Source organism: Apium graveolens, chromosome 4, assembly GCF_009905375.1.
Source record: "Apium graveolens cultivar Ventura chromosome 4, ASM990537v1, whole genome shotgun sequence".
Classification (NCBI taxonomy): domain Eukaryota; kingdom Viridiplantae; phylum Streptophyta; class Magnoliopsida; order Apiales; family Apiaceae; genus Apium; species Apium graveolens.
Window position 1 is genome coordinate 152770742 of NC_133650.1, and position 27683 is coordinate 152798424.

At 34.5% G+C, this 27683-nt stretch overlaps 1 protein-coding gene and 1 non-coding gene across 4 annotated transcripts; both read right to left on the minus strand.

Annotated features, from left to right (window-relative positions):
* Positions 1–1553: 1553 nt before the first annotated feature.
* LOC141720369 (uncharacterized) lies at positions 1554–6228 on the minus strand. Of its 3 annotated transcripts, XR_012574279.1 has the most exons (4): positions 5352–6225; positions 4615–4773; positions 2635–2675; positions 1554–2514 (listed from the first exon to the last, which is right to left on the minus strand). XR_012574279.1 is itself a non-coding variant. In XM_074522746.1 (3 exons), the coding sequence occupies exons 1-3, from the start codon at positions 6074–6076 to the stop codon at positions 2501–2503; spliced, it is 780 nt and encodes a 259-aa protein (XP_074378847.1). In that variant the 5' UTR covers positions 6077–6228; the 3' UTR covers positions 1554–2500. The 3 variants fall into 3 exon arrangements, 2 of the variants coding, with proteins under 2 accessions (XP_074378847.1, XP_074378846.1); XM_074522746.1 differs by lacking the exon at positions 4615–4773 and having other exon boundaries at positions 5352–6228; XM_074522745.1 differs by lacking the exons at positions 1554–2514; positions 2635–2675 and having other exon boundaries at positions 4373–4773.
* Positions 6229–18963: 12735 nt separating this feature from the next.
* On the minus strand, positions 18964–19070 carry LOC141722994 (small nucleolar RNA R71). Its single transcript, XR_012575989.1, has one exon. It is a non-coding gene; the product is annotated as a small nucleolar RNA R71 (small nucleolar RNA).
* Between the last annotated feature and the right edge of the window lie 8613 nt (positions 19071–27683).

Sequence of the window (27683 nt, forward strand, 5' to 3'; positions counted from 1 at the left end):
ATTATAAAAAACTCACCTAGACTCTTCTTTTCCATCCATAGATAAATAAATTTTTTCCTGTGAAAAAAGACCAACAGTCGAAAGAGTTAATATTTTTTTAACAATTTAACGGTGTTCATTCTGTTTCAATCTTAAATCATTTTAGTTTCTTATATAAATTTTGGAATATACGAGCACACGTCAGGACTTGGAATGATCATTTTCGTGAATTACTTCTTAAAGCAATACAAATATGTAATAAAAAGGTTAATCTTGTTCTTCTTAAAAGAACGGAAAATACGTTCGATTGTCTAATATAATTGTGGTTTAGAAATTGTGGACCATGAATGAACTGAATTGAATAGAAAAAATGAAACAACTTAACTAGAATCGGACTTTTGTTATCCGTGTTCCTATCACATCAAATTCGGAATTCGAAATTACTAAAGAACACCTATTATACGTTCCGATTCATGTTTCGAGGTAACAAAAATGTCACAACAACATGTTCAAAGTAAAATGCATTCATAAATCAAACATTGTAACATATTGTTTTTTTCTAATTTAAAATTTTAATTATTTAAATTTAAAGGATTAATAAATATATGGATCTTTTTTATTTTGTATTCACCCTATCATTCATTTTGAATTCTATGTAATCTCTCCCATTTTTTTAAATTCGTCATTTTTTAAATAAATTAGGCTAAAAAATGCGTTTTGACCCAACTAGGCGTCGTGACCGACTTTGGAGCACAACTCGAGTGATATTAGCCCGACAGAAAGGACTTCACACACCAATGTGAGGCTACTAACACCCTCACATCTCAATATTATACCCTCGTTATCGCTGTCTGGCAGCATCATCAAACATGCGCGCTCCCCATGTGCCCCCTCACATGACAAAACCCCTATAAATATTCAACAAACCAACATGTACAAGGATCTCAATGTTCGTACACTACATCTCAAAATAAAATTCTCGATCCCTGAAGGAGTCTGGGAACTTAAAATCGACCTGTGAGTTGAAAAGCAAAATGCGAACCAAATATCCTCACTTGTTTTCCTAGGCTGATTCTGAGGACAGAATCCTGTTAATGGGGGAAGGATATAATATCCGGAAAAATTATGTGAATATTTATCTTAAATAAATAAATATTATGTGTTTGTATAAGTTAAAGTGATTATTGCCATGTTATTAAATGTTATAAGTGTTATTAGTGTTCCGGTGCAGACCAGAAATTTTTTTGATTGATTAATATGTGTTTAAAATGCATTGATATGAATCGACCTGTAATCTGGACTCGTGTTTATAAGAATGCACCCTCGACCAAATTGTGTCTAGACTACCCGTTGAAGTCCTTAAAAATCTCTTTAGTGAACTATGAACGCTTTCAACCCTATTATTAAGAGAGGATAATATTAAAATAATATAATAAACTATTAAAACTAACAAAAAGAAAAAAAATGATGAACAACTAATTTGTGGTACGATTTCCAAAATGTAACACCTTATTTGTCTAAGCATGCACAAATATTTTTGCATGAATCATCCATGTATCTTGCACATATGTTACTAGGTTGGGATGACCGGCATATATCTTTTGAAAATGTTGTACTTTTTCTTGGCTTTCACATTTTTTACCTTGGCTTGACATGAAAATACCATACTGCCAGTCACCTTTTTTGCCTTGGCTTCCACATTTTTTACAATATGTCTTGTGCACAACATATGATAACTATCCGAGAATATCACACCGATTGCATTTATTAAAGCAAATTCTCTATCCGTAACAATGACTTCTGGAATCTGATTTGGGTTGAAGAGATCTTTCGTGCATTGAAGAGCCCATTCAAAACTACCTTTTTTCTCATCTTGTAAGAATGCCAATCCAACGACAAAAATTTTCCCAGTTGGAACAACGCCGATAATTTCAAGTAACGGCATTTTATATTTGTTGGTCTTATACGTGCAATCCATTATTAGCACGTGATAGAACTGATGCAACAACTTTACGACCTTTTTATTAGCAAAAAATAAATCTGTGACCATGTTATCGATGGGTGAAACTTGGTATTGAAAAAAATAGGACTCCTTGCACAGATCCATCAAAAGTTGCTGAATGACTTAACGGCCTTATTATTGAACGACCCATATTGTATGTCAGAAAGTTGTGATTCCCATTAATCACATCTAATTTTCATGTTGCTGCAAAAATTTCTTTTCCTTTGAGACGAAATGGACAGTAACATCTTTTGGTTCCAGTGTAACGCTTATTATTAACTTGAGGCACACTCCCCTTATCTTTATTTCTACGGTAACCTAATGATCTTTCACATCCGAGATATACAACAACAGTTTCCAAAGCCCTTTCCTTCCCCTCCTTTAGAAGAAAGCACAGCTATGCAGATATTATTTTTCTTCCCAACGTCTCTGACAAATTCTTCTAAGTCACGTCGACTAAAAAATATCTGATCTGTCTCGAATAAGTGACCAACATTCACTAATTCATTGGAAGCAACATCAAAATATACATCCTGCAATACTCAACATGAAAATAAATATAAATTAACATAAATACTATTAGATGCATATAAATAATTTAGCAAAAGAAATATAAGAAAATTTGGAACAAAAAATAATTATAAAAAACTCACCTAGACTCTTCTTTTCCATCCATAGATAAATAAATTTTTTCCTGTGAAAAAAGACCAACAGTCCAAAGAGTTAATGCAATAACTAGAAAATATTGTTTCATTTGAAATTATTATTTATGTGAGACAAAAAAATAATATCAATATAATATATAGATTAATTGCAAGCTAATACATAAATGATAGTCTAGCTTACATATAATTTTATCTAAGATGTCTAATGCACACTAAGATGAATATGTCAATGTCAAGTTAGGCCATGTATTTTCACTACTCACTTTTACCAATTTTTCAACTATATTTACTTTACTCATTAAAATAATATATATTTTAGATTCATTTATAAGCTGACCAATATATATGTTATATACCTTTTTAGTTATTATGTTATTAATTAGTAATTAAATTTATTAATCAAGACTGCATTTATTACATAATTTAATTAATTTACAATATACATATATATATATATTTATTAATTTAATGTTGTATCTTAATTCTACTCGGGCAAAAAAAATGGTGCCAAAACATATATGTATTTTGAAAAATTATTTTATATTTAATGGAGATTGCATAGATTACAAAAAATGCAGAAAACTAAAATTTAATTTTTTAAAAAAAAGATAAAACAAATGGTGTGAAAACACTACACTTATTATAAATTAGTTGAAAAAAGATAAAACAAATAGTGTGAAAACACTAGGCTATCTTACATTACATGAATGTATTAGTAGCTATTTAGTATTTATATATAGATATATATTTATTTATTTTTAAATTAGTTAAAAATTAACCACAACACATATTTATAACTAGTGACTAAAAAATTACATAAAAATAAAGTTATATATTAATTTAGCACATATTATACAAATTTTTCAAGAAAAAAAAGTACCATCAAAAGGGCATAAATTATCTAAAAATTTAACTACAATATATATTTATAATTAGTGACTAGCAAAGGATATACATATAAAGTTATCTATTAATTTTAGCAATACTATACAAATTTTTCAAGAAAAAGATATTGCCATCAAAAAGCACAAGTTAGTTAAAAATTAATTAGAACACATATTTACAATTAATGATTAAAAATGGACATAAAGATAAAGTTATTTATTAATTTAACACATATTATATAGATTTCTCAATAAAAAAACAACAATATCATGAAAAGAGTTAGAAAATATGAAGTTTTTGTGTATTAAAAAAATGTACAAGAATTGGAAAAAAAATGAACAAAATCTTTAAGTCACCTTAAGGATGATGAATCTCTTTTCTTACTAGCGGTTAAATGATGGATTGAAGATGATGATGAAGTTTTGATGAACCTCTTTCTTACTCCCGGGTCAGATGATGGATTGAAAATGAGCATTAAGATATTTTAAAGAGAGATATAAATAAAAAAGTAAGAGTTAGTCAAATATTTATAGGTGAGATAGAATATAAAAATTATATGAGATTAGTTGTATAATGTGTAAGATATAAGTTCATTGTATTATTAAGTGCATTATAAATATAAGTTAATAGAAAAATTATATCAGATTAAATGTATTATGTGTAAAATATAAGTTTAATAGGTGTATTGTAAATATAAGTCAAAATGAAAATTATATTAGGTTAAATGTATTATGTGTAAAATATAAGTTTAATGTATTATTAGTTGTACTGTAAATAATTAACAGTTAAAATATTAAAATATTATAATATATACATATATACATTTCAAGTGCGTAAAAAAACTAGAAGATGATTAACAAAAACCTAGAAAATGATTAAGTGTGCAAGTGTTTACACAGAAAATTACTTGAACCGCATTAGAAACTATGAAAAACTTTTCTATATATTTTTGGTTTTTAAGAAAATAAAATAGTATTTAAAAAAGTAAATTGTGGGTAGCAATCAAAACAAACCCATCAATCAAACTCTAAACCGATTTACTGTCCCAGTCTATACATGAAAATCAAACACATTCTATTCTACCTGGTCTAAGCATTTTGTTAGCCCAATTTTAAGCTGTGTACACAAAAAAGTTTGTCACTAGATTTCGCCCCTCAGATATTCAATTTTATAATTCATTTAGCAGATTTGCTTTTCCTCAAGTAGAGCGCAGAAAAGCCATGTAAGCAACCTATCTTCTTCCTGCACATGATTTCAATCTCAATCAGAGAGGGGAACACAAATTAGATTATTGTTGCAGCTACCTAATATTTTAATTTTATTAACTAAAGCTACTTAATAAAAAAATGTGACAAATGTTTACATCAAGAAAAACACTACTCCTAATAATGTCCAGTTGAACATGAAAACTTGAGTAGCTTCGTACGTACTTAAGCGAATACGTTGTTTAAAGTTTTCTTAAAACCTACGTGCTACGTGTATGGTATGACTCTCTGTAATGACGGTGGTCCTCTTATTCCTTGATAAAAAAGATTACCATGCACTAATATTTCTTTAATATATATAATGACACTCATGAATTTGAAAATGAGACTGATTTGTATATATTATGTATGGAATTCCACTATTTGATTTGATTAATTAATGAACCTGGGTTATGCTGGTAAACCCCTTCAAATCATGGTCTTTTAGTTCATTTCACAAAGCAATCTTCAATAATTAATCAGAATCCTATATCTCACAAATTACTACATAACATAACCCATGTGCAAACATATTGCATAATTTAAAAACAGACAGAAATGAAGAACTGAACATACCTGGTACTCTGACTCCTTGTGCTTCCACTGCTATGACTACTACCACTGCTGCCACCGCTCTCGTTTTCGTCACATCTTTTCTTCCACCAGTACTCCTTGTCAGCACACTTGATGCCATCCTCTGTCGTCGTACCAGGTTTGGACATAACTCTCGCATAAGGATTTGTTACCTTTTTCTTGCTACTTCCCCCAAATGGTAATGGAAGCACCATCTTAAGAAACAATCCCTTGTTATTTTCATTATTATAATTGCTCCCTATTTTTGGTTTCCTTTTAACCTTCTTTACGCCTTGTTTCTTTAAACATTCCTCTTGAACATTTTCATCTGGTTTATGGAAATTATCTACAAGATCTTTTAACGAAAGCTCGTACGAGGATTCGGGCATGGCCTTAACCATCTCCATAAGCTCCAACCTGCCTCTGTTTACAGCTTCACGTCTTGATGTTGGAGAAAGATTTAACGACACGTTATCGAATACCACGGGACTTGTAGGTGCACTTTGCTTCTCCCACAAGGGTGGTGAACAAATACCATGTTCATCTTCCTTAACATCTGGCCTAAATTCAAGCCCACCACCATTCCATTTCATATAATTCTCATAGTTTTCAGTTTCTTTTCGAATCCTCGAACCGAAATAAGGATCGCCATTATTGAAGTTTTTGTGTCTCAAGGAATCACAGGGTTGGATAGAATTGTTCCTCTGCTCTCTTCTTGGACCAAACATGTTATATTTTTTTGAGGTAGAATAGGAGGAAAAGAAGGATGACTTGTGGGGGACTAGGCAGAGGAAACGGAAAATGTGTTCCTGTAAACAAGTTGGAACAATTTGCAAGTCATCAAGTAACACGATGGTTTCATTTCATTATCACTTTAGTATTGTTAATATGTCAAAGTGTTTTAGTAGTTGCAATGTAGTGGCTCTTTAAAAGTCAAGATTTTCTAGATGGTTGGACAGTAGGGCCATCAAGCCCATATCCCAAACCTCGCTTAATTAAGCTTTCAATTTTTAACTTTAAAACTGATTTATTCAATTACAAAGTAAGTCGAAAGCATCAAATCTCGTGTCTGATATAAGGAGAGATTCTTCAATAGATTTTTTCAATATTTTTTTAACAATTTAACGGTGTCATTCTGTTTCAATCTTAAATCATTTTAGTTTCTTATATAAATTTTGGAATATACGAGCACACGTCGGGACTTGGAATGATCATTGTCGTGAATTACTTCTTAAAACAATACAAATATGTAATAAAAAGGTTAATCTTGTTCTTCTTAAAAGAACGGAAAATACGTTCGATTGTCTAATATAATTGTGGTTTAGAAATTGTGGACCATGAATGAACTGAATTGAATAGAAAAAATGAAACAACTTAACTAGAATCGGACTTTTGTTTTCCGTGTTCCTATCACATCAAATTCGGAATTCGAAATTACTAAAGAACACCTATTATACGTTCCGATTCATGTTTCGAGGTAACAAAAATGTCACAACAACATGTTCAAAGTAAAATGCATTCATAAATCAAACATTGTAACATATTGTTTTTTTCTAATTTAAAATTTTAATTATTTAAATTTAAAGGATTAATAAATATATGGATCTTTTTTATTTTGTATTCACCCTATCATTCATTTTGAATTCTATGTAATCTCTCCCATTTTTTTAAATTCGTCATTTTTTAAATAAATTAGGCTAAAAAATGCGTTTTGACCCAACTAGGCGTCGTGACCGACTTTGGAGCACAACTCGAGTGATATTAGCCCGACAGAAAGGACTTCATACACCAATGTGAGGCTACTAACACCCTCACATCTCAATATTATACCCTCGTTATCGCTGTCTGGCAGCATCATCAAACATGCGCGCTCCCCATGTGCCCCCTCACATGACAAAACCCCTATAAATATTCAACAAACCAACATGTACAAGGATCTCAATGTTCGTACACTACATCTCAAAATAAAATTCTCGATCCCTGAAGGAGTCTGGGAACTTAAAATCGACCTGTGAATTGAAAAGCAAAATGCGAACCAAATATCCTCACTTATTTTCCTAGGCTGATTCTGAGGACAGAATCATGTTAATGAGGGAAGGATGTAATATCCGGGAAAATTATGTGAATATTTATGTTAAATAAATAAATATTATGTTTTTGTATAAGTTAAAGTGATTATTGCCATGTTATTAAATGTTATAAGTGTTATTAGTGTTCCCGGGCGGACCAGAAATTTTTTTGATTGATTAATATGTGTTTAAAATGCATTGATATGAATCGACCTGTAATCTGGACTTGTGTTTATAAGCATCTTTATCGAGATATTCGTTTTATCTAGTTGTATGTACGTTTTAATGTATTTTACGTGTTTTCGGAGTTTTCTATTAATTTAGGAATCGTTTCAGTTTTTCAAATATAAACAGACCGGGACCTCACCGTGACATCAAAACCCACAAAATTCATATTTTTATTTTTATAGAATTATTGGTATTTCAAATACCTATCATTTTTGTATTTTTGAATTATTCGTAATTTTTGGGGAATTTTGATATAAATTTTGTATTTTATTACTTTTAAAATTATTTCCCATAATTATTATTTCGGGGCTTGATAATTTTAATTATGAAAATAAAAACACCCTTAATTAATTTGGGGATATAATTTTATGATTAATATAAATAGTTTAACTTATTATTTTATTTTATTTTTATTTTATTAAAAATAAAGTAGAAGAACAAGATTTGAGGGCAAAAATTTATTTTTCAACAAAGAATCTCTGATAATGAGAGCTACAAAGATCCGTTTGTGAAGCTTGAATATCCAAATCAAAGCTTAATTCAAGACCTTTCTATTGATACCAATTTCAGAAATTGAGGTGAAGTATTTCACAAAATTGATTTTTGTGTTCATGTTCTTGGTGTTGAAATCGAAATTTGATTTTGTGTACCTGTTGATTGATTTTGAAGTTACAAATAGATTTAGAATGTTAATTATAATCTATTTGTGTATTGGGTTGATGTATTTTAGTCCAGGAGGTGTTAAACCGAGTTTTTAAGTTCTTATAATTTTTGAATCGATGTTTTATGATTGTTGTTGTTTCCGGGTTGTTGTGAGTCCTGTGAATAGATAGTATAAATCATAAGCTTCGTTTTCGTCCTTATTTCGTTGAATTTAGTTGAGTATTGGAGGATTTCGGTCCTCGCCGGTTTCTTTGCCGGAAAAGGAATCGAATTCGTCAGAGAAGACGAAGTAATGATGGTTTGTTGTGGTTATGGTAGTCGTGTTACTGCTAGGAATACGTTGAATTGGTTTAGGCTGGGAAATGCTACGACTTGATTTGGGAGTCCTGGGCTCACCGGAGTGTGGCCGGACGTCGGCCGGATTCTGAAAAACCCAGTTTCCGACGACTTGTTTGTCTCCTCCGGCGAACTTTCCGCCCAACTCCCCACCCGTTTCCCCCCTTTTATCAAAATTCTGGTTATGTCTATTTTAATTTCATGTTTCTGTGTTTTCTATTTTAATTTTAAATCAAAATTCATTTATGTTTTTAAAAATCATTTATTTTATTTTCAAAAAAAATCATTTATTTATTATTTTAAATTCAAAAAATTATTTTCTTAATTATTTTAAATTCCAAAAATTATTTCTTTTATTATTTTCAAAAATAAATATTTGTTTTAATTAATTATAATTTGTTTTAATTAATTATTTATAGATTTAATTAATTGGTTAATTCATTTAATCAATTAATTTTATTTATAAATAGTTAAATAAAATACAATTATTTATAATTAATTCAAATAATTTCTAAAAATCACTTTTAAACTTTTAAAAATTATATGTGGTATTTAAAAATCAATTAATATTATTATTAATTGATTTATTCCCATTTAATTCTTGTTTTATTCATAATAAATGAACCGTTCGTCCGTTTAATACGAAACGAACGCGTATAGACTCAGAAAAATATTACGCTTCCAATAAAAATACTTTCGGGACCTAATTTCTTTTGTAATGCAAGATCATTTGATTTGTAAATCATCCTGAGTCGGTATTTAGTCGCTAAACACTGTTATTAACCTGATTTCAACTCTGAGTGTACTGAGACCCATCTTTTGACTATCTGATTTATATGTTGCATGAAATATGTGATTACGTGTTACATAAATAACATGATTACATGCTAGGTGATATGCATGCTATCTGTTTGCAGTTTCAAAATGCCATGATTAGTTATAAACGATCGGGTAGACGTCAAGACGTATAGTTACGTCGATTGAGTTTGGTTCTGTCAATTAAGATAGTCCTTTTATTTATAGAATCGAGTAGCAAAGAGTGCAGTCAAGTGCTAGACGGAGTTGATAGCCAACAATTTAAGCCAGGGTTATAGTGAAAGGTTATCGAACATACCAGGCAAGTATCCCTACCTTCACTTATCGTTCAAGTGATATTTATTTCGAATTCTATTACGCAAATATTCCTGAACTTTCTCATATACTGCAAGTTTTCTACGTTATTCTAATTTCAGAATAGTTTATCATTCTACTTATCAGATTGTTAATTATATCATGCAAATATTCTCGAACCTTGTTGTGTTATATTTCAAGTACTGTTTCCCTATTCTAAGTTCAGAATAGATAAACGTTTTTACATTTTGCTACAAATTACTCTATACAGTGAAACTTTGAGTTGAGATTAGCAAATAACTAATTGTTCTAGTTATTTCTCCATCGGTTGTTGAGATAGCTCTGGATAATGAGAAATGGAGAGTTATGTTGTTAAGGATGTCGTTTGATTTAACTCCTTTGATTGAAAATTGTTTTTATGGATTGGATGGTTGCGTAAGGGGCCGTGGCGGCGGTCCAGTGTAAGCTATGTATTAAACAAGATATAATACCTTGCTAGGCCGATATGTGCCTTGGGTACTGTAATAACTCAAAATTTTGATACCTTGTAAAAATGTTTAATGAATAGTAACCCTGACAGACGGGGAAAATATTTTAGCCCACACTATGTAGTGCATGAGAAAATGAATTTCGGAGTTGACGTTATGATTATACGTACCAAATGAGTGTATGTAAACGCTATTAGTTTTCGAAGAAAACGAACTTTGAAAAACGACCATATTTACGAATCATCGAGGATTACGGGAATCAGAATATAATTACGAATTTAAAACCCTATGGATTTATATCCAAACATGATAATTCAAAACATAAGGAATAAATACGAAAGAAATTACATCGTGAACTATTTACGAGAAATTATTACGAAAACATTTAAGCGACTGAGCGAACGCGTAAACGATTAAATAAACGTAACACACTAACCATGGTAGAAAAGTAACCATGATTACTTTAGCAAATAGTGAGCTAAGGATAGGATGATCAACCAAGGGCTAGCAAATAGTAAGCTAAAGAGCTAAACCAAGTAGCTTAGCTTGTAAACTACCAAGGCTAGCTAGTTTTGTCTCCAGGATTGGAAACAAAGAATAAAATCCTAGGATATATACTAAGGAATAAAAATTAAATACAAGATATCACCACATTATTTCAAGAAGCTCCCAAGAAGCAACACAAAATCTCTCTTTCTCTCCCAACCTTCTTCATTCGGCCTTTTCATCTTCAACCAAGAAATCAAAATCAAAACTTCAAGCTCTAGCCATGGATAAATCCTCCATTAATTCTCAAGTTTCCTACCAACCAAACTAAGGTAAGATAAATCTTTGAGCTCTTTTTATCAAGGTTTGATGGGTGAAATAAATTCAACAAAGATGAGAATGAATAGTGTGAGTATTAACTCTTCTCTGGTTTCTTGATTTTAATGGTTGGTTTAGGTTCCAAAAACTATACTAAGCACTCCCAAGACTTCACCATAATCAAGAACACATATCAATCTCTCAATAAGGGTATAAATCTTTGACTCAACCTTATTTAAGATTTAAGTTCAAGATCCTTTTAGAACATAGTTGTAAACCTAGTTTTGGTGAAAGTATTGTTGTAATCTTGATGTTTAGCTAAGTAGATTTAAGGTTGATTGTTTTTGCCTCAAGAACATGATGTTATTGAGAGGAGTTAGTGTGGGGATGATGATATGTTGATTGTTGGTGATAGTATAAAGATTTAAGGCATAAACGAAACTCCGATCGTAACCGTAATCTCGTTAAAACGAACAAAACATAACTTTAATTTTCTGCAGAAAGTCCCGAAGATATAAACTGTAGTTTCTTGAAAAATAACCCTTGATTATGATATAAAATGTTATAAGAATCTTTTAGGCGCTTGAATCGCTTAATTCCGATTTACGGATCAAAAGTTATGGCTATTTTACTAAAAGTGTTTTACGCGACAAAAACTGCTACAAATTAGGAACTTTGAAAATATAAAGGATCGACTTAAAAATGTTCATAAATCATGAAATATTTACAGAGAGTAGTAAATTGAGTTTCCTAACTTCCATAAAAATGTCAAGTGAAAATAATGATTTTTCAATTTTATAAAAATATCGGAGCCGAGACCGCGCGATTAGAAACCATAGAATCCATAAGCGGAGCCGACGACGAAAATGAAAATGAACTTAAGATACTTTGAAAAAGGAAGCGACCATAATGTGAATAAGGATTTAAAGGAATAATAAGGGTAATATAAGTTGAGAGGGTGCATAATAAGTAGCGCATGAGTGCGAGTCTCCGTAAATTAGAACGGGACCTAACAAAGCGAATTGTGTTTATGATTATAGATTTTCGAGCGGAACCTAGAGCATCCTCCACCTCAAGATACCCAGGCAAGTTTACGAATCCAACTTCATTTACTGTTGTGTTGTGAAATGATTGTTTTATTATCATTGCAGAAATACCATGCTTGTCATGATACGTAATAATTGATTTTTTCGCATAATATAGCGATGTTGTACGATAAGTATGTATCGTAAAATGTTTAATTCCGCTTTAGGCGTGACGTGTAAGTATAAGACCGAGAGTCGGTCGGGATTTTAAGATAAAAATCCGGTGATCATCCCGGTGATATTATAGGATGATTAAAAGTCCATAGTAGTACGTTTTAAAAGGACTCAACGTCCACTTACAAAATACTAACATCTCGAACTTTTATTAAAACGATTTCCAAAAATCGTATTCCCTCAACTATACTTTATCGTTCGAATAATAAATATCTATTTACTATTCATTTATTATGGGAGAAGTATTATCCAGTGAATATTTATTTCAGACTCGATTAAATATTAAAAATTATTAAATTACTAAAACATAAATTAGTTGAGGAATGTTATTTCAAATATTCTTTTAAAAGTATAATTATTCGAGGTTTGATTATTCAACGATTAATATTTGATTATTAAGCATTAGTTATTTAATGGTTTAATTATGATTTAAAAATCATAGAACCTGATTCAAAATACTTTCTGATTTTCGGAAAATCATCCGAATAATTTCAGATCGTCGGAGAATATTATCTCGACTTATTTTAAATATTTTGATTATAGTTTCAAAAGAAACTCCCTTATATAACGAATATGTTGACAACGGTCAACTTACATCCTTAGTACTTCCTCCGAAAATTATCGGAATTACATATATATAAGTACAAATTAAAGTGTACCTATCAACAAGCAATATGCTTGGGGAACAATATAAGTTCCAGATTTATGATGAGATTCTTACAAGGACAAGGAGGGGTAGACCCCAGTACTTCATGGACTGGGGAGACTACCAATTTACTACCACATGAGAAGGTATCTTATATACTGATGAACATGTGGAGTATGTGTACCTGAGAGGGATGGGCGCAGAACCGTGTCTTGAGAGAGATAGACGCGAAGTGTGTACCTGAGAGGGACATACACAGAAAAGGCCCGAATGCGGCCAGGGTGATAACCAATAATAAAAAGGGAATCGTCCATCTACATGTAGAAAAGGTTACTATTTCCGTAGTACAACTGATCATCATATACGGTGACTCCATTGAATGTCCTATTCTTCCAATTAGAATTGTGATGCAATACCGTAACCCAAGCCTAAGTGCTGGGTTTACCATTAAGGTATTCGCATGATAATAAAATCCACTAAAGAATTGTTTTCATGAGAAGGTGTGTAACACCAAGGAAAACTATTTTTGAATAAAACATAATTATTATATACGATGTTTTACGTAAGTTTATCATTATAGTCATTTTCATACTATACATTATTATGCCGGGCATTATAGCTCACACTTGTTTTCTTAAATTGACACAACACAACAGTGAATCAAGATGCCTACCATGAGACTCACAGCCTGGAAACGGGTAGGAAATGGTCAGCTGTTCCGTAGATTGTTTGGTGCGGTACCACAGGTAGTCCGAATAAGCTGGATTGGTTTTCAGTTATTTTTAGTTCGGCTTATTTATAAGTATGACTTATGTAAGGTAATAAATAAGAAACGTATATTTGACCGACGGACTAGCCTTACTTAAAGGTTATTCCCCGGTAAGACTTAATTACTTTTGGGTTGTAATAATTATCACCTTGTGGTTTGAATTACTCTAGTAATGAATGGTTCGTTTCCAAGACAATAACCTGTAAGTGTATGTGTATGATAAGTGTGGGGTCGTAAAGTGTGAGTATTTATAGATTGTGATGCGAGGTATATGGTTTATAGTGATTGAGATGGCGTGGCCTCCGAGATCCCTGACCCCGGATTTTGGGGTGCCACAGGTACCCTTTGTTTAGTTGGATATGCTTTGACATACCGGTGTTGCTCCGCGGCTGATCACCGGCGGCAACACACCGTCGTTCGAGGATTCTAATCCAAAACAAAAAGATATATAAAAGTGTTGTTTATTATCAAAACTTATATCAGTTTTTGATAATGCTCAGTTATTGTTGTTTGGTTTTGTTCTTCAGATATATTGTTGTTGTTGGTTTAAATCATAAGCTATACACTGCTTGCTGAGCATTTATTTCGCTCATACTTGTTTATTATTCTGATTCTTTTAGCTAGGCCAGAGCAGGCCTGAGTTCCAAGTTTAACCAGAAGTTGTGTGCCTGTAATTAATATGGTGTGTATTCCAGGTAGAATGTTTGGGACGCTTGACTAGTCTAGAGGTTTATTTTAGTGTCTATTTCATACTATAACCTGTGATCGATCCAGTTGCATGCAAGGGGTCATATTTATTATCTTATTCCGCTGTGCCTATTTTAGTTTTGTTTATCGGTTAGTGACCCCCAAATCTAGACCCCGGGTTTGGAGAGCGTCACAGGTTGGTATCAGAGCTACATGTTATGGTCACTGAAACAGGCTTAGAGTTGTCTTAAGTGGGTCATAGGAAGATCACATAAGTTAAGCGCGTGTAGTTTAACCCTTATAGAGTTAAATTTAGCTTTTTGGGCTGGTTTATAGCTATGTTGTTCAGGTTTCCTGTTTTGCATTTAGCTTTGGGCTTTTGTGCCATTTCTTTGCTATTTTGTTGGTTTCTGAGGATAGTATTAAGTGATGAAAGAGGTTGGAAGGTTGTGTTGCAATCCTATCCACCATTTGTTGGTTTATATGAGATTTTGAGCTAGAATTGGAAGGTTTGGATAATTCTTTATTAATTTTCTTTATGTTATTATTCTCGAGATAATAAACAGGATTATGTGATAATCATGTCGCATGTGTTAATATGGTGGGAAGTTTATGATATTTTGAAAAGAGATGATGCTTGAGAATTTTGATATGCTAAGGGATTGTTACATATTTGACACAATGCTTGACATATTAATATATATATATATATATATATATATATATATTTCTTGTTTCTTACCAGAATAATGACACCAAAGAGAAGGATTAATTTAGGAAAGGATTGTACCGAGAGCCGTACAGATCCAGAGATTGTCCAGATGTTGGGACTGATGCAGCAACATATGTTGCATCTTACGCAACAGCAGCAGCAAGCAGCGATATCACCCGTAGTGACTTTTAAGCAATTTGAAGCTGTGAAGCCACCTGAGTTAAAGGGAAGTGCTGACCCCGTAGAAGCCAATACATGGCTTAAAGAGATTAAAAAGGCTTTTGACTTAGTCAGAGCAAGAGCTGAACAGAAGACTAAATTTGCCAGCTACTTTCTGAAGAGTGAGGCAAACTATTGGTGGGAATCCACACGAGCATTGGAAGGAGGTGAGTTTGTAACTTGGGAAAGGTTTACAGAGCTATTCCTAGAGAAGTATTTCCCGAGGTATATGAAGAATCAAATGGAGATCAAGTTCTTGAACCTGACACAGGGTGATCTTACTGTCGCTGAGTATGAGGCTAAGTTTATCGAATTGGTGAGGTTTGTGCCAGATCAGGTTGATACAGATGAAAAGAAAGCAAGAAGGTTTGAACAGGGATTGAAGTTTTGGATTCAGAATAGAGTGGCCATATTTGAGTTGACATCATATGTGGCAGTGGTTCAGAAAGTAATGGTGATTGAAAGTAGGAGTGACACATCTCAAAAAGAAAGGGATGGAAAGAAAAGAAAAATAGAAACCTTAGGAGGAGGTCAACAAAAAGGTAATTTCCAGGGCCATTTCAACAAAAGGCCAGAGTTTCAAGGTAACAAAAATGTGGGATTCAGAAGACCAAAATCAGGAAATGGAGGACAAGGCAGCCGTTTTCAGAATTCAGATCAGCAGAGGTCAAATCATCGACTAGTGGCAGATTGTAAGTTTTATAGCAGAAGGCACTTTGGAATTTGTAAGGCTAAAGTGTTGTGCTATAAGTGCAATCAAAAGGGGCACTATGCTAATGAGTGTCAGAATCAGACTATAGCCCAGAATTCAGGGACAGTGTGCTTTAAATATGGAAAGATGGGGCATATTTCCAGGGACTGCCAGATAACAGTTCCAATAGCTAATGTGGTAAGGATTGAAGGACCACTAGCAAAGAACCAGCCAAAGGACATGACATTCAACATGACAATGAAGGATGCTGTTCAGAGTTCAGACGTGGTTGCGGGTACGCTTCCAGTCAACTTCGTAGATGCTAAATTTTTAATTGATTCTGGAGCTACAAGGTCATTTATTCTCAAGATTTTGTCGATAAATTGCATTGCGAAGTTGAATTGTTAGAACAAGCGTTAATGATAGAACTAGCTAATAAGAACCCAGTTCCCGTCGACCGAATGTGCCCGAAATGTGATATTGAGATAGGAGGACATCATTTCTATGCCAACTTAAAACCTTTTAAGTTGGGAGAATTTGATGTTATCTTAGGAATGGATTGGTTATCAGAGAATAACGCTCAGATCGATTGTAAGAATAGGAAAGTGAGCCTTCAGACTTTGGATAGTAAAAAGAAGGTAATATTTCGAGGGAGTAAGTAAGAAAAGAAGTTCTTAACAATAGCTCAAGCAAAGAAGTTATTGTGTCAGAATTGTGAGGCGTATTTGGCACATGTGATAGATACCAACAAAAAAGTGCCAGCACTAGAAGCAATTTCAGATGTTTTTCCAGACGATCTTCCAGGGTTACCTCCCGACAGAGAGATTAAATTTGTGATAGATTTAGCACCCGTAATGGAACCAGGTTCTAAAGCTCCGTATCGAATGACACCAGTGGAGATGAAAGATTTGGCAACTCAATTGCAAGATCTTTTGGAGAAAGGAGTTATAAGACCCAGTGTATCCCCGCGGGGCTGTTGAGTGGCATTTATGAGACTTTATAATGCTCCATTAAGATTTGAATTGGTGCATTTGTACTCAAATTGTTGGTGTTTTAATGTGTTTTCTAGTGTTTTTGCATTTCAGGTGTTAATTCGGAATTTAGGTGAATTAACATTATTTTTGTGCTAATATGCTGTTAGGATGATGTCCAAGGAATAAAGCTCGGGAAACCAACTCAATGCAGCAAGAAAAGAAGAAAAGCAGATTTTTCTCCAGGAGCATAGTGCGCACACGCTGTTGAAGCGCGCGGCCGCGCCCAAACTTCAGGGACACAGCGCGCCCGCGCTGATCAAGCGCGCGGCCACGCCGGGTCGGGATGTTAAAATCCTTATTATACTTTTTTAAGTTATAACTTTGGATGCTAGTTTTCTTATTCGTGAACCTATACTCTTGATTCGTACTTGGTTTATTATTTATTCAGTATAAAGTCTACATTCATTATACCATGCTTTCATCGGAACCCACGTTGATGATGAGTCCGATTATGGGCAAATCGTTATCGTTGGGTTCTAGCAGATGTACTTATGGATTTCTTTAGTTAATTTGTTTCGATGCCTTAGTGTGTGGTGATTGTATAATAACTTAGTATTGGTTGTGCTTATTCGTCTTATGAGTGTCGTGAACTTATAAGATAGTGTGTTAATCTTTAATGAAGCGATAGTGAATTTAAGGATTTAGAACTTGTCATGCTAGCATAGGTTCATGTGTTATTGTTATGCATGATTCGTAGGTAATTTTAACCATCTTACTTGTCCTATATAATCATGATAGATAACTTGTGTATTAAGCCATTATGTTGTCAAATTCTATAGATATATAGGGTCTCAATATAATTGGTGTCTATTCAGCTTCTATCTCTTGTGTGGATGTCTAGTAGTATGTTATTCGTGCAACAAAAGTTGGCGTTTAGCAGTTTTGTGTTATCTGATTAGTATCATCACCATTGCATACTAAAGTTAAGATCAATAAGGCTATTGAATGAAGTATTTAATGAAGTTAGAATCCCATGTTTGTGTCATATAATATCCAACTCTCTTTACTCTCTTAGTTATAATTGTTAGTTTAATCGTAGTTATAATCAAAACCCCAAATTGTTATCGTCTTAGCATTGAATAATAACCATATTATCGGTATATAAGTGCATAAATCACATAGTTAACCTAAATCAGTCTCCGTGGGAACGAACTAAAAATAATTCTATATTACTTGCGATCGCGTATACTTGAGTGAATATTAACGCGTGTTTAGCCCTAACATGTTTTTGGCACCGCTGCCGGGGACTGCAGTGTTAACTTTTAGTTTATGTCTTTGTCATCAGTGATCGTTAAAGTTCATTGACTCGGACGTTGTTACTTACCTACTCTTTTTCTTGTCGTGTTTCGGGTACTCTAGCGATCGTGTATGCATACGCGTTCACGAGCTCGTAGGAGAATTCTGGATAAAGACGAGGAAGAAGTTGTAGTGGAGCGAAGGGAAGATTTTGAGTATGAAGAGAAAGTAGTAGAAGAAGAGAAAATCGAAGAACCACCTTTATTAGAGATGGGAGATCAAGCAGATAATACTAAGGCTTTGATGGACTATTCTCAGCCAAAGGTCGATTATATTCAGTCAAGCATCATCAGACCAGCCATAGCGGCTAATACTTTTGAGATCAAGTCGAGTACGATTCAGATGATACAGAACTCAGTTCAGTTTGGGGGTTCTCCTACTGAAGACCCCAACATGCACCTCAGGGATTTCATTGAGATCTGCGACACTTTCAAGTTCAAAGATGTGACTGAAGATGCTATCAAGCTGCGACTATTCCCATTCTCTTTGAGGAATAAAGTGAAGTGCTGATTACATACATTCTCTACCACCATGGTCTATCACCAGATGGGAGGATCTTGCTCAAAAGTTTCTCACTAAATTCTTTCCTATGGCGAAGACTGTTGCAATCAGGAATGCTCTTACTCAGTTTGCTCAGCAAACTGGAGAATTTCCGTGTGAGGCTTGGGATCGATATAAGGAGATGCTAAGGAAGTGCCCGCACCATGGCATGCCTGATTGGATGATTATAAACTGTTTCTACAATGGTTTAGGCGAACAATCTAGACCTATGCTCGATGCAACATCTGGTGGAGCCTTATGGGCTAAAAGCTATAATGAAGTTTATGAGTTGATTGAGCTAATGGCAGCTAATGAATACCAGAATCCTACGCAAAGAATGTTGCACGGTAAAGTAGCAGGAATTCTGGAAGTGAATACAACTACTATTATAAATGCTCAACTTCAAGCTTTGACGATTAAAATGGACTCTTTGGCTAATTATGGAGTTAATCAAATCACTAGTGTTTGTGAACTTTGTGCGGGAGCACATGAAACTGAGCAGTATGCTATTTCTAGCGAATTAGCTCAATTTGTGAGCAACTTTCAGAGATCACAACAACAAGCTCCAACACTTATCATCCAAATAACCGCAATCATCCTAACTTCAGCTGGAGCAACAATCAGAATACAGTACAACAATCTTATCACCCATACACAGCAAAGCAATATAACCTTTTGGTTTTTAGCAATCGTAATATGCCCCTTGGCAACAACTTCAACTTCAGCAGTTACCGTATGCTAATGAAAAATATGAATTGGAGGTGTTGAGGCTCATGTGCAAGAGCTAACCTGTTTTTATCAAGACCTTGGAGAATCAGATTGGGCAAATTGCTAATGCATTACTGAATCGCCAACCTGGCACGCTTCCAAGCGATACTGAAGTGCCAGGCAAGAAGGAAGCTAAGGAGCATGTTAAAGCAATCACATTGAGGTCTGGTAAGGTTGCGAATCCTGAAAAAGCTAAGAATCTAGATTCTAAAGTGGAGGATGAAGAAGAAGAAGTGCAGAAGGAAGCCGAAGTGGAACCAAGGAAGACTACTGTTGAGCACACTCCTCCTGAGGGTAGTACATGGGAGAAACAGATCTATCCTCCACCTCCTTTTCGTAAGCGAATGCAAAAGAAAAAGTTGGATAAGCAATTTGCGAAGTTTCTGGAGGTGTTCAAGAAACTTCAAATCAACATACCTTTTGCTGAAGCTCTTGAACAAATTCCTAGTTACGCGAAGTTCATGAAAGGTATTTTTTCTAGGAAGGTGAAGCTTGATGACTTAGAGACCGTTGCTCTCACGGAGGAATTCAGTGTGGTGCTGCAATAGAAATTGCCTCCAAAGCTTAAAGATCCTTGAAGCTTCACTATTCCTTGCACCATTGGAAATGTGTCATTTGATAAGTGTCTATGTGACTTGGGAGCTAGCATCAATCTGACGCCCTTGTCAATCTTCAAAAAGTTAGACTTGCCTGATCCAAAGCCTACTTATATGACTTTGCAGTTGGCCGATCGTTCTATTACATATCTGCGAGGTATTGTGGAAGATGTTTTGGTCAAGGTGGATAAACTCATCTTCCCTGTTGATTTTGTAATTCTTGATTTCGAGGAGGATAAGAAGATTCCCATAATCTTGGGAAGACCTTTCTTGGCTACTGGCCGAACCTTGATAGATGTGCAGAAAGGTGAGCTTACCATGCGAGTGATGGATCAGGATGTAACTTTTAATATGTTCAATGCCATGAAATTCCCTACGGAAAATGAGGAGTGTTTTAAGGTGGATATGGTCGATTCTGTGGTTAATTCTGAACTCGATCGATTGCTAAGTTCTGATGCCTTAGAGAAAGCCTTGTTGGGGTATTCCGATAGTGAAGATGACGAAGGTGATGAGCACTTGCAATATTTAAATGCTTCTCCCTGGAAGCGAAAGATGGATATGCCTTTTGAATCTCTTGGATTGGAGGAGTTGAAAAGTTCTCCGAAGCGCCTCAAGCCATCTATTGAGGAAGCTCCTACTCTTGAGCTTAAGCCTTTACCTGAACATTTGAGGTATGCATTTTTAGGTGATACATCTACTTTGCCTGTTATTATTGCATCTGATCTTTCAGGTAGCGATGAGGAGAAGCTTTTGAGAATTCTTAGAGAATTCAAATAGGCAATTGGTTGGACTATAGCATATATCAAGGGAATCAGCCCTTCGTATTGCATGCATAAAATTCTGCTAGAGGAAGGAAGCAAGCTTACTGTTGAGAAAGAGAGAAGGCTAAATCCGATCATGAAAGAGGTTGTGAAGAAGGAAATCCTCAAGTGACTAGATGCAGGGATCATCTATCCTATTTCTGACTGTTCATGGGTGACCCCAGTTCAGCGTGTGCCAAAGAAAGGTGGTATTACTGTGGTGGCAAATGAGAAGAATGAGCTTATTCCTACACGAACAGTCACGGGGTGGAGAGTTTGCATGGATTATAGAAAGTTAAATAAGGCTACAAGGAAGGATCACTTTCCTCTTTCATTCATTGATCAGATGCTTGATAGGTTGGCTGGGCATGATTACTATTGTCTTCTGGATGGATATTCAGGATATAATCAGATTTGTATCACTCCAGAAGATCAAGAGAAGACTACATTCACATGTCCTTTTGGTACTTTTGCATTCCGAAGAGTTTCTTTTGGGCTATGTGGAACGCCAACCACTTTTCAGAGATGTATGATGGCTATCTTCTCTGATATGATTGGAAATAATGTAGAAGTGTTCATGGATGATTTCTCAGTCTTTGGAACTTCTTATGATGAGTGCCTACATAATCTAGGATTAGTGCTGAAAAGGTGCGTTGAGACTAACTTGGTTCTCAATTGGGAGAAATGTCATTTTATGGTGCGCCAAGGCATCATTCTTGGTAACAAGGTTTCTAGTAAAGGTCTTGAGGTGGACAAAGCCAAGGTGGGGGTTATCGAAAATCTTCCTCCACCAATTTTTGTTAAGGGAATTCGCAGTTTTCTTGGTCATGCGGGTTTCTATAGGCGTTTCATCAAGGACTTCTCTAAGATTTTGAAACCGTTGTGCAATTTGCTAGAGAAAGATGTTCCTTTTAAGTTTGATGACGAGTGCCTTGCTGCTTTTGAGACACTGAAGAAGAGTTTGATTACGACACCTGTCATAACTGCACCTGATTGGTTTGAACCATTTGAAATGATGTGCGATGCAAGTGACTGTGCAGTTGGGGCATGTAACACCCCCAAATCCGGAGTCGGGGATCCGGGTTGTCACGAGTTCCATTTTCCTTAATAACACTTAATCTTAATAAACAATCAACTATTATGCACTGTGACCCCACAACATACACACACACCACAAGTTATAGTCTCAGAGATGAATACCAAAAATAACACAAGTCATTTTATTCCACAATTATAAACTATTACACCTTAAAAGGGTTTCTGAATAAATTTACATATTCTTTTCCATTAGTAGAATTCATAATATACATAAGTCTGGTACATCAACAGTTGAAACCTAGCCTATTGGTAGTTCCTACCTCAGCTACAGAGGCATCAACGCCTACATGAAACTGCGGAACGTTTCCTATCCGCTTGCGAATTGGGAGCTTGGTCCTGTTCATCTTGTCTATCTGTTGTTGTGTAATGAAAGAAGAAAGCAAGAGTGAGCAACAAGCCCACCGAAATAATATGTATAATAATTAACAAAATATATGAGCATTCTCGTAGTACTCATGAAAGTCTTGGTCAAGATGAAATGAACAAAGTTTGATATCTTAATGTGACGAAGTCACAAAATATTCAGTATATATATACATATATACTTCTCAAAATCTTTAAAATCCTCTGTCATGTATAATATACACAGAGTTCCAGTTTATAACTATATAAAATATCGTTGCAAGGTGATCTTATATATCTAACCTTGTCTCAACGTTTTTATGAAAATCTTTGTCGTGCATAAGATAATCATTAACTAGATATAAGTTGAAAAGATGAAGTTACAAGATACTCCAATATACTTATATCTTTTCCAAATACTACTCGAACTACCACCGTTCAGGCTATAATCAGTTTCAAAAGTTCATCACATAGATGAACTACTAAGGGTATACACAACTACTGCTTATCTCTAGCATAGGTATTATGGAGTTTATAAGCATTTGAATCAATAATGAAATATCAAGATTATGAAACAGGCATGCATATATATCATATCAACATGCTCCAATATATCGCAAGATTTGCTAATAACAATCATGCACTTATCACAAGATAATGCATATACATATATACATCACAACAACAGTTATACGGGTAGAAAACTTGCCTGAGCGTTCCGGGGTAGACTTAAGCTTATAGTGGGTCCGGTAACCTATGAACAACAACATAAGTCAGATTTAGACCACGGTCGCTTAAGAAACTAGTCAAAACTCACTCATAATTACATTAATCGCTTGCGTACCCTCGGCTCCACCAATTTTAATAAATTAACCGTTATGAATTTTAAGGCGACTCTTACGTGAGTACTTTACCAACTGCCTAACCCACCTTACATAATTGTTTCGTAATCCAATTAGTCTTTTAAGGGCCTTAAACAAGGTTTCAAAGTTAAGCGAGGGGTAATGGTTTGCTCGCGAAATGCCGTTACTTAAAACGGTCGCTTCTCCTAAACTGTACATCGGATCTAAGCGAACCACATATCAAAATGAATCTTACGATACGATCTAGCTAAACATGGCAAAGTTACAGATTAGTAGGTGAGCTTTCTGTTCTGAACACTAAGAACAATCAGTTAAATGAAAACGGGCATTACGAAGGCTATGTTTACGCGATTACCAATGTTTATACTACTCCAATTAACCACAAAACCAACTCATAACCATCAATACAACCAAACTTCATCTAAACCTCACCATATCAGTCCATAACCTCAAGATTTTGCAACTCATTCAATCATAAACATGAGCTACTAACTATACTTGAGATTCATTAACCAATAACCAAGATTCATAACCCAAAATCACTACAAATCCAACCAAACTTTAAATAAACAAGAATCATGCTTCACATAAACTATATCAATCAAAACCACTCCTAAATACTCAAAAGTAAAGCTAGGGTATGAGGTTTTACCTTCCTTGGTGAGTGATAAGTTGCTAGGAAGCCTTAAGGAGCCTTGATCTAACCTCCTAAAAGCTTGATCTTTCAAAGAAATCAAGAACACAAAAATTAATTTTAAGAAAGTACTATTCACCATCTTCTTGAATGATTTATAGGAAATGCTAGGAAAGGATTTTGAAGCTAAAATTCCTAGGAAGTATGTAACTTAACTAGGAGAAACTAGGATAATTACCTTGTAAATTAGCAAGTGGAGGAGCTTGGACTTCCCTTTTGCTAAGAAAGAAGCCGAGAGCTTCATGAAGAAAAAGAGAGAGAAATAATTCTTGCTTGACTTTGAATAATTTGTGGTGGTTTTGTTAGCTTGGTTAATTAAAATTTACTATGGTAAATAATGCATGGCTAATAATCAACCAACCAAACAAATCTACTTGTCATGCTTATGTCATCTTCCTTATGTCATCCATTTGCCACATGTCTTTGTCTTGTGGTTTGATGATGTCATAATACCTTGGATTCTTGTACAAGCTTGTCTCTGGGTCGCGAATCTATTTTACGGTTCGCTTAACTCTCGTTCTTGTTAATCGGTTGAGGGATCATATCTGAGATCTTATTACTTGGGCTTCCCTGAACCTTTATTAATATCTTATATTCCTTTAATGATCCTCTCCTATAATCCTTAAATAAAATCATTTTAATTATGTTACCTTATACTTAATTCTTTTGGTATCTGGTTGATTTTCGGGAAAAATCAAAGTGTTCGAATTTAGATTCCGACGATCTTTACATACACTCATTTAATTTATGGAATACTAATACGATCTTAGAATTTCCATAACAGTACTCCTATATAACGTGGTTTGATAATTTTCTTACTCAGCATAGTCAGCAAAATTTACTATTCATCAGTGTTTCAAAAATTTCCAAAAATTGGGGTTATTACAGTCTCCCCTCCTTAAAAGGATTCCGTCCCAGAATCAGATAGAAAATGGTTGGGGATACTTTTCTAGCATTGCACTTTCTAAATCTCAAGTCAATATTCCCACATTGTGGTTCTACCACCAAACTCTGACTAGTTTGATAACCATCTTCCTAAGCACTTGTTCCCTTCACCGGTTGCTCCACATAGGTTAAGTCTGGTCGGAGGTTTACGTGTTTATAATCCCCTATGTGTCTCGCCTATGGATCACACTTCCTTAACATTGGTACTTGGAACTCATTGCGAACTTGTTGCAGGTTCGGGGGTAGGGCTAGTTCATTTGATAACTTCCCAATACGGCTTAATATATCCAAGGGTCCAACAAATCGTGGGCTTAGCTGTCCTTTATTTCCGAACCTCATCCATCCTTTTCATGAGAATACCTATAACAGCACTAGGTCCCCTACTTCATACTCTTTGTCCTTTCGTATCAAATCAACATACTTCTTATGTCCATTTTGGGCTATTACCAGTCGTCCTCTGATTAGATCTATTATATCCTTGGTCCTTTGGACCACTGCTGGTCCGAGCATCTTGTGCTCTACAACTTCATCTTAATATAAGGGAGATTGACATTGTCTTCCCTCAAGGATATCATAAGGCGACATCTCGATATTGACATACGATCTATTGTCGTAAGAAAACTCAATCCGCGTTAAGTGATCACTCCAAATTCTTTCAAGTCTATTGCACAAACTCTCATCATAGCTTCTAGCGTTATAGCTTTTGCTTATCAATACCCACTCTTTTCTAGTTTGTAATCGTTACTATCTTCCTTACCTAATATTATACTGGTGCTCGATAGCGTTCTATAACCTTTTAAGAAACCGCGTCAACCGTAGTATCTCGAACGCGTTAGATTGAATACCACTGTACTGATACCACTTCATCTCTAGCTGCTTCCATCTTCCAAAGTTTGATCAATCATGTAGAATTTAAAGAATTTATTAAGAGATCACTATGATCATGAACACTTGTTATATCGCATAGTTAGTACAGAAGGTGGCTAGCCTCTAGTACTTGACAAGCAATTAAACAACATGTGGTATCCTACTAGGCTTCTATCACACAAATAGATAGTCATTCGACAATACCTCCCCTTCTGGAAGGGTTGTTCTTCTCAGCTTATACAAAATGAAAAGGAGATAAAAGAACGAATTATGAGCATTATATAAAAAAATACTGCCACAAAATATCTGGCTTGGAATCTACCTCTGAACTATAGAGGTTTATCACATGAGAATGAAACATAAGTATCTATATCAATATCCAGTATTATCGCATCACAATTCACGTTCCTGGATATTAACTATTCCGTCCATCATTCTATGGACCCATGCTCTTGCTCGAGCTTATAAACAATCACCTTTGAAATTCCCTCGACATCGAAAATCGAAAATGGGATTTCATTCTAGACATCAGCGTCACTAGAATTCTATGCTTGCACTGCAACCTTCCTCGTATAGTAATACGACTCTCTATTGATAAGAAGGAATAAATATTCAATAGGTAAATAATCGACTTAATTAGTCTATCAATGATAACTTATACATCACCATGACCCGATTAGTGGTGCTCAATCTTAACATCCATTACAATACAACTCTCACGGTTGTTATCGTCTCATTATTCAAAGAATCATTGATGCATTACTATAGTCCACCACGGACCTACGGTAGTCATTCATTTTCTATGAAATCTTAATATCTAACCATAGCTATCATATCTAATTCTTCTAAGGAGGCAATATGATCACCGTTCATGATTCATGAAGAACACTCCTGAACTTGATGTACATATGACATGAAGCAGATAAAATTACAGAAGAGTTTCAATCAAAGCAATGATAGCAGATTAACACCATTATTAACCATATACCTTCAATAGAAGACTTAAGTCAAGGGTTTGTTTAGTCCTTTTTGAAACATGGTCCTGGCTTATCTCAAGACAGGACCCTCTAAGATAGATAGCCCGCTCACGGAGATTACATGAATTAAATCTTTACCAAACTACTATTACGGTTGAGTATCGCACAATCATCAGAAGGAATGTCAATCTTTCACACCATAATACAACCTTCATGGCTTTAACCATCATCACCGTATTCCCCTGGCACGAGCGCCTATAATTGATCTCTTACACTTAGAGTGTCGGCCACCTCATTGGCCTTTCCTGATAGTAATAGTTCCTTATAATCAATGTCTTTTGAACGATCTCCAACTAAATTTGCTACCTCATTTCCAATCGCTACTTGCGTGAAGATGTTTTTCTTAAGATCTGGTGAGTAAAAAGAATATCATCATTTTTCCATAAGTTACTACCTCGGTCTTTAGAGGTTAACATTGTCACGACTAACTCTCGATCATACTTAGGATGTCTCTTATCTTGGGTCCTTCTTTTTTTTTTACCAATCTTGACCTTCATTGGTTCAATCTATACTTTCCCATGGTTTAACATGTGCCCCACTTGGCATCATTATTATTATGTCATATTTCCTTTATCAAAATTTCTATTCTTGAGAACTTTGAATATTACCTTTCTCCTTGTAAAACCTCTAATGTTATCCTTAAATCCTCCATCTTATACTCCCTAGGTACATGGCATATCAAGATACGATTTACTAATACTAGAACCATTGTCTATATAGTTCTGAAAACTTTCTCCACTGATCTTTAAAGGTTGTTGTTGCCTCAGTCCTTCA